Source organism: Crocodylus porosus, unplaced genomic scaffold (assembly GCF_001723895.1).
Source record: "Crocodylus porosus isolate Cpor-Errol unplaced genomic scaffold, CroPor_comp1, whole genome shotgun sequence".
NCBI classification, from domain to species: Eukaryota; Metazoa; Chordata; order Crocodylia; family Crocodylidae; genus Crocodylus; species Crocodylus porosus.
In genome coordinates, this window is record NW_017728949.1 from 48,057,723 (window position 1) to 48,067,956 (window position 10,234).

General features: G+C 46.6%; 1 protein-coding gene across 1 annotated transcript in view; it reads left to right on the top strand.

Annotated features, from left to right (window-relative positions):
* Window positions 1-2: 2 nt before the first annotated feature.
* GRB14 (growth factor receptor bound protein 14) overlaps window positions 3-10,234 on the top strand; it is a gene marked incomplete at its 5' end in the record, with an annotated part of 130,160 nt that continues 119,928 nt past the window's right edge. Inside the window, 2 exons of the mRNA XM_019553543.1 lie at window positions 3-49; window positions 2,460-2,592. Of these exons, the coding sequence (XP_019409088.1) occupies window positions 3-49; window positions 2,460-2,592 (180 nt within the window). The remainder of the gene's footprint in view (window positions 50-2,459; window positions 2,593-10,234) is intronic.

Below are 10,234 nucleotides of genomic sequence, written 5' to 3' on the forward strand. Positions count from 1 at the left end.
GGACGGCGCCCGCCCGGACCCGCTCCCCAGCCGCGCCGCGGCCAGACGGGTAAGACTGGGGCCGGAGGGGCAGTGCCGGGGGCCGGCCCGGGCTGGGGCTGTCCCGTGACGGGAAGGGCCACGTGCAGCAGCGGCTGCCTCTCGTTGCCTTCCCCTACCTGACAGTTTGGAAAGGGCCCTGGGCCACAGGAGCCGGGCTGGGGCGGCGGCCCTCCCTGCCCCCGAGCTGGCCCAGCGCTGCCTCGTGGGTGTGAGGTGGTTGGGTGTGGAGCCCCCCCCTCCTGCCCCGGCGCTCGCTGCTGGCGTCAGAGCGTGGCCGACGGCGCAGACGTCACCCTCGTCCGAGGTGCTGTCGGGCGGCGCCTTGGGGAACGTGTGTGCAGCGGGCTCCCTGTGAGGGTTAATGCCAGGCCATATTGCCGCCCCGCCCCGCCACGGGGGTTGTCATCCCGGGGACAAGAAACCGCTGTCTCCTCCGTGCACAACTAGGGGTGGGGTGCAGTGGAGTGGGGAGGAAACCTCCCATGCCATGTGTGCCCCACCCCCCGAGCTACACCTCCTGGGATCGTGGGGGGAGCCAGGCCTGGCCCGCACAGCAGGGGGGTTGCCATTGCTTCCTCCCCACCATGCGGCTGTCTTGACACAGGCAGAGGCTGCTGTACCCACAGCTGGGGAGGGGGAGATGAGCCTGACCTGGCCACAGCTGTTAGGGTCCTGCTAGCGGGGTGCTGGGCCAGGGCCATGTGGTGGAGGGTGGGGACAGGGTCTGGGACATGAGTGGGGTGCAGAGGGGTGGCTCCCTTTCCCTCCTGCCCTGCTCCAGCTCCAGGCTTAGCTGCCATGAGGCTGGCACTGTCCAAATATTCAGGGGGTGGGCAAGGCCCCCCTGCTTTGCTGGCCTGGCCCAGCAAGGCTAGTTGGAGGAGCCCAACTCCCTTCTAGACACTGCTGACCATTACTAGCTGGTGGTGGGGTGTGGGGCTGGGAAGAGGGGCAGTCCGGCAGCCTGGAGCACCTCCACCTGTAGGCTTGGACCAGTGCACCAACAGGCAAAAGCTCGTTGGGTTCAATAGTACTCTAACAAATGGTGCATTTTGTAAAGTGCCTTGGGATTAAAGCACCTCCCCAACAGGCTTCCTGAGCGTTTTTACACACCCTTGAGGTGACATGAACTGGTGTTATCTTCCAAGGCTAGCTTCTTCATCCCAGGCTTGGAAGATAAGGGCTTGATTTGCCCTGGATAGTGAATATTAAAGCCATGGCTGTTATAACTGATTGCTCTCAGTCACATTTGTACCACATCTCCAATAGAATCCATTACAGTGGGGATTAAAAGTCTAGTTCGCCTACTTAGCTTCTTATGAAGTTTCTGGTAGTTTCACTGGGCTGAAATCTGGAACACCTTAGAATATTGTGAACACAGTATTTTTCCCTTTGTTCTAAAAACTATACTTGCTATCAAATGACTGCTCTCTAAATGCATTCAGAAACACAAGCAATGGTCTTTTGCATCATCCAGTTTATTTTGATGGTCTGTAAGACTCATATCGTACCAATCAGCAAGTGAAACCTAGAGTAATTTTGGAAGTGAAGTTAGACATTGAGCTTAGAATATCAACTTGCACAAAGGGGGGCGGGGGAGGGAGGAACTAGGTATTAGCAAAATCAAACCAGTATTTATGCTGTTTCAGTTTCTGTTGCTTGTGATGAAACTTGTATATTGGATCCTCATTTTATTTTACATATGAGAAAATAGCCCAATGTTGCTTACAGCATTCTAAAAGCTTTGCATTTGGTTGCTTAAAAAGAGAGTTCTAAAACCATTATAAGGCAAAAGATTTCGCAAAATGGTATTGAAATTAATGAAGTTTGTAGATACTGCTTGGCAATAATCATGGCAGCAAGAGAATTAGATTTAAGTAGTGCTTAGCATCTCCTATTAGGTGCTGTATTTAATAAGGCAGGAATGCAAAAGCAGTGAGAGGCAGAAAGGAATGTCCTCCTGTGTGATATTCCAATCACTTTGCCATTACTCTGCAAAATAACTTACGCACCAGCTTGGTTTACTACAGTGAGTAGGCAAATTGAAACAGACTTGTAGTAATGGGTGTGTTTGCAAGACTCAGGTTCCACTGGTGTTCCTGAAAATATTTGCTAATTCCAGAAGCCAGTGCAAACAGATTTATACACTGATCCTGCAAAGACTTGCATGCAAATGTAATTTTACACTCAAGAGGAAGTGCTGGGATTACTTCACGTTCAGAACTAAACACATATGAAAACCACATGCAGCCTGCTGGCAAGGAGCTAACAAATGCAACTGATGACCGAGGCACCAAACATAATACGGTCACTATTTAATAGATGGTGATTTGCTTATTTCAGATTTAATTCTGGCAGCAATTACATTGTGGTCCCTGCTCTACTTATTTATTGCTTTATGTTCTGTATTGATGTAGGAGAAAAAAGAGCCAACTTGATGTGCTGGAAATCCCATCAATTCCAAATCCATTTCCGGAGCTATGTTGTTCTCCATTTGCTTCAGTTTTGTCAGCCAGCCTGTTGCCCAAGGCAACTTCAAGAAAAAAACAGGTAAGATTTATTTTTGATAAGGCGCTTGGATCTACAAACATTTCTTTTTTGCTTAAGGTTTACACAAATTGTGTTTGCCTGGGAGAGGGATGGAGCTTCACATATACTCTAGTGCTCTGGGGGATCTACTGAGTGTGAGACAGCCACAGAGAGACTAGATCTGGGTGCTTTTTAATGTCTGTAATACCGTTTCTGGATTAAAATCTGGAGATTGAGTGAGGAACTGTGTGAAAGTTGAAGTCATTTCGAGTAGCATTAACTTCTCTGGATGCTGTTGAGTCATTAAACCTCTCAGGGGCAGCATAAGTCTTACTGGACAATGTTCTATGAGGGTATATGAGGCCTGGAAAATGGCCTTTGCATTGAGGGTCTGGCTGTAAACTCCTATGTGGCTCTTTAAACTTGTTCCAGTAGAGAAGATGTCTCAACTCTAAAATCAATCAGGATGAAGTTTTCAGTCTTTTCTGTTTCCCCTCATATGAGTTTATCCATGGCAGGCCCTATCTGACCCACTGTTCCAATCACTATGTGACTTTGTTTCTCCCAAATCGTAATAGGCCTCTTTAACAGCCTGTGACTGTGCCAGTGATTCTCAGCCAGGAAGCTGTGGTACCATGTGGTGCCATGAGATCCTTTTAAGGGTATCATGGGATGCTGTGCAATAGTAGGTGTGCAAACTCCTACATGTGATTCATGCGAGAAACTTGGAGATTTCAAATGGGAATCCATAGTGTCAAAAACACTCACACCTGGTGTAATCTTTCTGAGTTCTTTACAACATGAGTATTGTTCTATTATTTTTCCATAGCCAAGAAACAAGTGGAAGTAAGAGCTGGCATATTCAGAGTAGAGGTGCACTGATACATTGGTCCAATATTGGATTGGCACTGACATAAAGAAAATTGACTATATCAGAAATCTGCCTGAAGTGGCCGATAATTTGGCCGATTTAAACGCTCATGTGTGCATGCAAGCTCAGTGCGGCATGCAAGGAGCAAAAGTCTGGCAGCTTGGAGAGCTGTGTCCGGCTGGTAAGTCTGGTGTGGTGGAAGGGGAGGAGGGAGGGAAGGGGCGTGGAGAGGCAGTGAGGGAAGAAGCGGGGCTAGGGCTAGGGTAGGCACTGCCTTGGTGGGGTGGGTGTGGGATGGAGCCACGGCTCATGTGAGAGGTGCATAGAGGGGAGGGGCGGCTCCTGCTGCTGCGTGCTGCTTGTCCTGCTGCTGCTCCTGCTGCTTGGCCCCAGCCTGCAGCTGCAGCCCGCCCTGCCCCACAGATCAGGGGGCAGATGCCCCCCCCACACATGTCCTTTTGTACAAACAGTGGGAGCAGCGGCGGGAGCCGCTGGATCAGCAGCGCACAGCAGCGGGAACTGCTTATAGTTTTCTCATGCTATATCAAATCAAAATTGCTGTTGTTCTGGTCAATTTTATATCTGGGTTTTGAGCACTGGCAGATGGCAAGAAGACTTTTGTTTATTCCACGTGGAAGCAGAGGCATTATAGATATCCTTCTGCAGAGGGAGGAGGAAAGTGCTGTATTATACTTGGAATATTATCTTTGTGATTTTTGTGGGATTAGTACTTTTAAATTAAGTTTAAATTACTCATGTGTTTGAGTTAAACCCGTCTCTGTTCCACTCACTGCAGCAATCATACTTGCAACTAGTAAGCGGCCTTTTCAAGCCCTGCTTTGACGGAAGAAAACTCGATTTATCTGTTCTTCTGATGTATCAAGTTTGAAAGTATTTATTGTCTTTTTCATTTGTACTTATCTCAGTACTGAGTTTGGTTATGAAAACTTCATATCAACTTTTACTACTATCTAATTTCCCTATAAAATGCTCACTCTGCTATCTCTAATAAGCTGTGGGGCCAGTCATGCTCTTCTACTGTTTCATGTTCTGCATTCTAAATGCAGTATTGGTAGATTTATTCAGTGGTAAATAGGTGTGCAGACAGATTAATTAACTGGTTCAAAATTTTGCACAGTTAGCAGCACTTCTGGGTTAAAACTGAGGAGTTCTAACTCCTGCTTCTTTTAACTACTTGTTTTCACTGCTTTTTTCTAATGGATTTGCAATACATATATAATGCATGCACAACTGCTGTACTTAACGTATCTCTGTTGAAATACATGGATGTTAGACTTTTCTAAACATCTTAAAGCCAACAACCTTAAAAAAATATAGGGCTAGATTGAATAGAAGACTTAAGTGACTTGAATGGCACCGTGTAACTTTCAAGCGCTTCTCCTGCTGAAGTAGAATATAAGGCCAAAAGTGAGCTATATAAGCTCGCTAAGTAATGCACAAGGAGAATTAAGTACCTCAGAAGTATGATCCAAATAAAATCCTTAACCTAAGCAGAAATCAGCCTAGGGTTTGACAACAAAGGATGTTGAGCACAGGAGTCTGTTTCACTCTGGAGCTCAGGTGCCTGAACCATGGCTGCAAGAAGGAAACTCCTTCTACTTGAGATCTAGAGCAGAAATCCTTGTCCTGAAAGTATATTTCTCCCACTTTTCTTTCAAAGATGATGTAAGACCTGCTGATTTCCTTTTAAATAATGGGTGGTAGCTAGGGTAGATGGAAGCACAAGTGGTAGTGTCCACTTTATATAAAAAGTGATCAGTTAGTGGCCTTGCCCAGACTTGTGTTTTAGGCTTTTCTCAGGCTGTGGGGTTTCAGACCAACATTTCCCATTCCTTGGGGAGGTATACTAACCATCAGGCTACAGGTCAGACTCGGTGGGAGGCATTTCCCACTCCTTCTGAAGCTGGGTAGAATGAACTGTAGATTCTGCAGTGACTGGATAAAAATAGATATAATCCTGGGAACAGAGACTGAAATGCAGGATTTCTTTCATCCCAGTGAGTGTCCTAACCACTAAGATAGGGTCATGGTTCTGCTATTATTGTGTCTAGCCCAGTGAATCTTGCATTCTTGTCTGCGCAGTGACAAAGCTTTCACAGGGTAAATGTGGAATGTGGATTTCTCCCTCCCCCTAACAATCTAGCTTGGTCTCCTTGGACATGTCTGTTTAAATGTTGGCTGAGAAGATCCTATGATTCAGGTGTCCCTCTTAGTAGGAGAGCACTGTAACCCAGAGGGGGGCAAAATGGCAGATCCAGCTGGGTGCCAGCCTCCATTTCCCAGCAGTCCCTGCCCTCATCTCTGTGGCTGGTTTCCATGGAGACCCCAGCAGTGGTGGGTCCATGCTAGCAGGGGGCCAGGGTTTCCATGAACAGCCCCAGCAGAGCTGGCAGGGAGTGTGGCTGGGCAGAGAGCTGCTCCGGGGCTGGGATCTTACAGTGGTGACAGTGTGGTCTGGAGCTGGGGCAGAGCCATGATCCTTTGCCTGCACGCCCCTGCCTGGGGTGTGTGGGCAGCTGATTGCAGTTGTGCCTTGGCTCTGGACTATGCTGTCACTGCCATAAGATCACAGCTGCGAGCACCTCCCTGCTCAGTTGGGTACCCTGTTGGTGCTGCTGGAACCAGTCTCCGTGGAGACCCTGGCCCCACGTTGTTATGGCCTTGCTGCTGCTGGGGTGTCCATAGAAACTGGCTGTTATGACTTGGGCAGAGGCTGCTGGGAAATGGAGTCCACTGTGGGCTGTCCAGCTCACACCTGCTCTAACCATTAGGTTTCTGTATATATTGGAGGTCATACCATCTGTCTCCTTCTCCAGCAACATAGTAGAGCAACTACAACTGCATTTTGTGAGGGACTCAATCCTTTTGATGTGTGGGAGGTATGTTTATTAGATCAGGCCTCTCAGGGAACTTAAGCATCTGTCTACATTGTTTCTGGATCTCAGCAGAGCTTAGGTGGAAACGGGATGCTCAGGCTGGGGCAGAACTGAAAGTGGAGATGTCTAGGTAACTTGCCTCTTGTATAGGGAGGCATCTGGTAAGTTTTAGGTGCTTCCAGAGTTAGGCAGCTGCTTTAATGGAAACAGTTTTGGTTCACAAGAACTCGGGTGCCTAAAGTCTGCCTAGGTCCTGTTTGAAGTGTGTAAGGTGATTCTGCCCCTTAGTAATTTTCTTTACATAAAAATAAAAACTAAAGTTCTATCAAACTGTAGTTTTATTTGGCTAAGGGCTTTCTCCCTTTTATTTCTGTTTTGATATAATTTCCTGTTAAATGCTTCCCATATTATGATACTTTCATCCCTCCTTTGTTTCTCTTTCTGATGGTTTTATACAGTAAACTCAGGTAGAGAAAAATTAAAGTAAGATTCTTAAGTTTAGCATGTCGCTATCCAACAGCCTTGTATGTAAACGCAAAACAAAACAAAACCCCGCTTTGGATACCCTGCCATATAAAATAATTTATTCTTACATAAATGGTTCATGTGAAACCTGACCGCTCTCTTACAGATACTTGGAGCATACAGGGAATGTCCTTGGGCATTGTGAGAGGGAATTTCTAAATTTCCCCTTTACTCTTTGAGCCTTGAGAAGGAAAGATTATATATGACCTAGTCTTTTAGGCTGTTGAAGATACTTGTATGTTCCTCTTCTTTTCTCCCATCACACCTAATTTTAAACATAGCTTGATTCACTGGGATATTAACATGAACATTTCAAACATATAATGTGCCTTTGTTGTCTATACTGAATAATTACGGCCTCCAAAGGCTTCGTTAAAAAAACAACCCCCCCAGCCCTTGTGCCACCTTGTAAAAAGCCTTTAAAATTACAAATGTATGTTACATAGCCTGACTGAAGTTGTTAATTCTAGTTTATCACCTTTCTGAAGAGATGGAGTTTGCACTCAGACCAAAAAATGCCCAAAATATTAGCATGAAACTTGAATATTTATTTTGCTAAGCTGAAGTTTTCATTCTTCACTGATGTCCTCTTAAATTTCACCTATTTAAATCAGTCATTGCCAAACAGATTACAGTGAATACTGACTGATGAGGATGTCCCTTTTTATTAGGTTGACTTGCTGAAAATGTTCTTCCTTGGACTATTCACTTGTTTTGATTGCAGAATTATGAGTTGCCTCCATGTGTGGGTTATGGGACACGTGTCTAAACTATTCAACACTATATTGTCATCTATCAGCCTCACTTTTTTTTTCACATAGCTTACCAAGTTTTTCATTATGCTGGCATTAGTATGTGGGAGTGGATGGAGCTTGGCCCCATGCAGAGTGCTATGAGGGCAGCCAGGCACTCAGGCAGGGGGTGGACTGTCCCTGCAGTTGCACTGTACTGTCTGGGGGAACTATGCTTCATGCATCTCCTGCCCCCCACTCCCTCCTTCCCCACTGTCCCTAGCTGGCTTCTGGGCCCTGGCATACGGGCAACCTTCTACACCAACCCCAAATGCCCACCCCCAACACCTCTCCTCACAATATACAAGAGTAAGATTTTATTTTGCATATTATTTTATGTAATCACCTCTGTATATAGTACTAAAAAAACCAACATAAATCAGGACAAAGATATTATTTTTTTTAAATAAAATGAAACTTTTTAGTAGATGCTTTATTTTTAGTGCATGATTTGTTGTTTACCTATAATTTGTTAAAACGATATCTTCTGAAAATGTTTTGTGTGTGCTGCACTCGACAGCTCAGCAGAAATTGTTAAGTGGCCTTCCAGGTACAATAATTGAAATTTAAAAAGAGAAACTTACAGGGAAGTTGGGAGATACCACCAAGGAAGAGTACACAGCAATAGCCCGCACCTTTAGGGAGAGGATTAGAAAAGCAAAGGCAGAAACTGAATTCAAATTGTCAACAGAAATCAAGGACAATAAAAGTCCTTCTTCAGATACATAGGAAGTTGGAGAAAAGGAAAACGTTGGACCTGTACCGACTGACATGGGACAGCTGACAACCAACACCCAGAAGAAAATCGAACTCCTAAATGATTATTTCGTGTCAGTATTCCACCAGTCCGAGGGTGTTACCCTGCTTGACAGGATACAGGACGATTGAGGTGGGGGTGATTACCCACCAGCAGTTGGCAAAGATCTCGTGAGGGAACATCTAGAGAGGCTGGATAGCTACAAGTCAGCAGGACTGGATGAACTGCACCCAAGAGTGCTGAAAGAACTGGGCAACATCATTGCATGACCCAATGCAAAACTATTTGAGAACTCCTGGCACTTGGGAGAGGTTCCAGAAGACTGGAAGAGGACCAGTGTGGTGCCTATCTACAAGAAGGGAAGGAAAGAGAATTACAGGCCTATCAGTTTGACCTCAATTCCTGGAAAAATCTTTGAGAAAATTATCAAAGAATCCATTAGCAATAGGTTAACATTCTAATAGATAGCCAATATAACTTCATTGCAGGCGGGTTGTGCCTGACCAACCTTATTTCCTTCTACAATCAGGTAACACGCCTCCTGGATAAGGGAGATGAGGTGTTGATGTCATATACTTGGATTTCAAAAAAGCCTTAGTCTCCCATGACACTCGTGGTAAAATTTGGGAACTGAGGCCTCAATAACCCAATGGTCCAGTGGCTAGGAAACTGGCTCCAGGGCAGGACACGGAGAGTAATAATAGATGAAACAGAGTCAGCATGGCATTTGGTGACCAGTGGCGTCCCCCAGGGTTCAGTACTCGGACCAGTGCTTTTTAAGTTATTCATTTATGATTTGGATTTGGGTGTTAAAATTGGACTGGCAAAGTTCACAGATGACACCAAATTATGTGGGACTGTGGTCATGCTGGAGGATAGGCAGGGGATACAGGCTGACCTGGACAGGCTTGCAAGGTGGGTGGATTAAAACCTGATGATGTTCAACACCAAGAAGTATAAGGTGCTCCACCTGGAGAGAAATAACCCCCAACACGCATACAGGCTTGGCAGTGCTACATTTGCTAGCACCAGAACCAGAAGAGACCAGGGGTCTTGCTAGACCATAGAATGAACGTGAGCCACCAATGCGATGCCATAGCTGGCAAAGCAAACGAAACAATGGCGTTCATCTACTGATGTATCTCAAACAGAACTAAGGATGTCATCCTCCCGCTTTATTCGGCCTTGGTGAGGTTGCAGCTGGAGTACCGCATTCAGTTCTGAGCATCACACTTCAGGATAGAGGTGCAATATTCGATCGGCACCAACATAAAGAAAATTGCCTGCATCAGAAATCGGCCTGATATAGCTGATAATTTGTCCGAAAAATGGTTTGTGCATGTGTGCAGCTGCAGCTCTGCACATAGGCAGTGAGCAGCACAGCATGGAGAGTTACATGCAGCTGGTAAGTCTGTTGTGGTGGATGGCAAGGAGGGGGAGAGAAGGGGTGTGGAGGGGGCAGATCAAGGCCCCTGGAGTGAAGGAGTGGGGCTGGGGCAGGAGATAGGGCAAGCTCTGCCCAGCTGGGGTGGGGCAGGTGAGGGACAGAGCCGCAGCCATGTGTGCTGCAGATCTGGGAGCCACTGGTCTGGCAGCTTGTCTGGCGCTTGCCCGCTCATCTGGTGCTTCTCACCACAGCTCCCACTGCCAGTCCAGAAAGGCATGGGGGGGGCGTGTGGCCCTGGATCTGCGCGGGGTGGGCTTTTATGAGTAGGGCAGGGCTGCGCTCTGGGCAGGTGGCAGTGGCACTGGGACAGGGGCAAAAGAGAAGGGGGCTGCAGCCACCGCAAAATTTGCAATAGCTCCCCCATCCTTCCCTGCA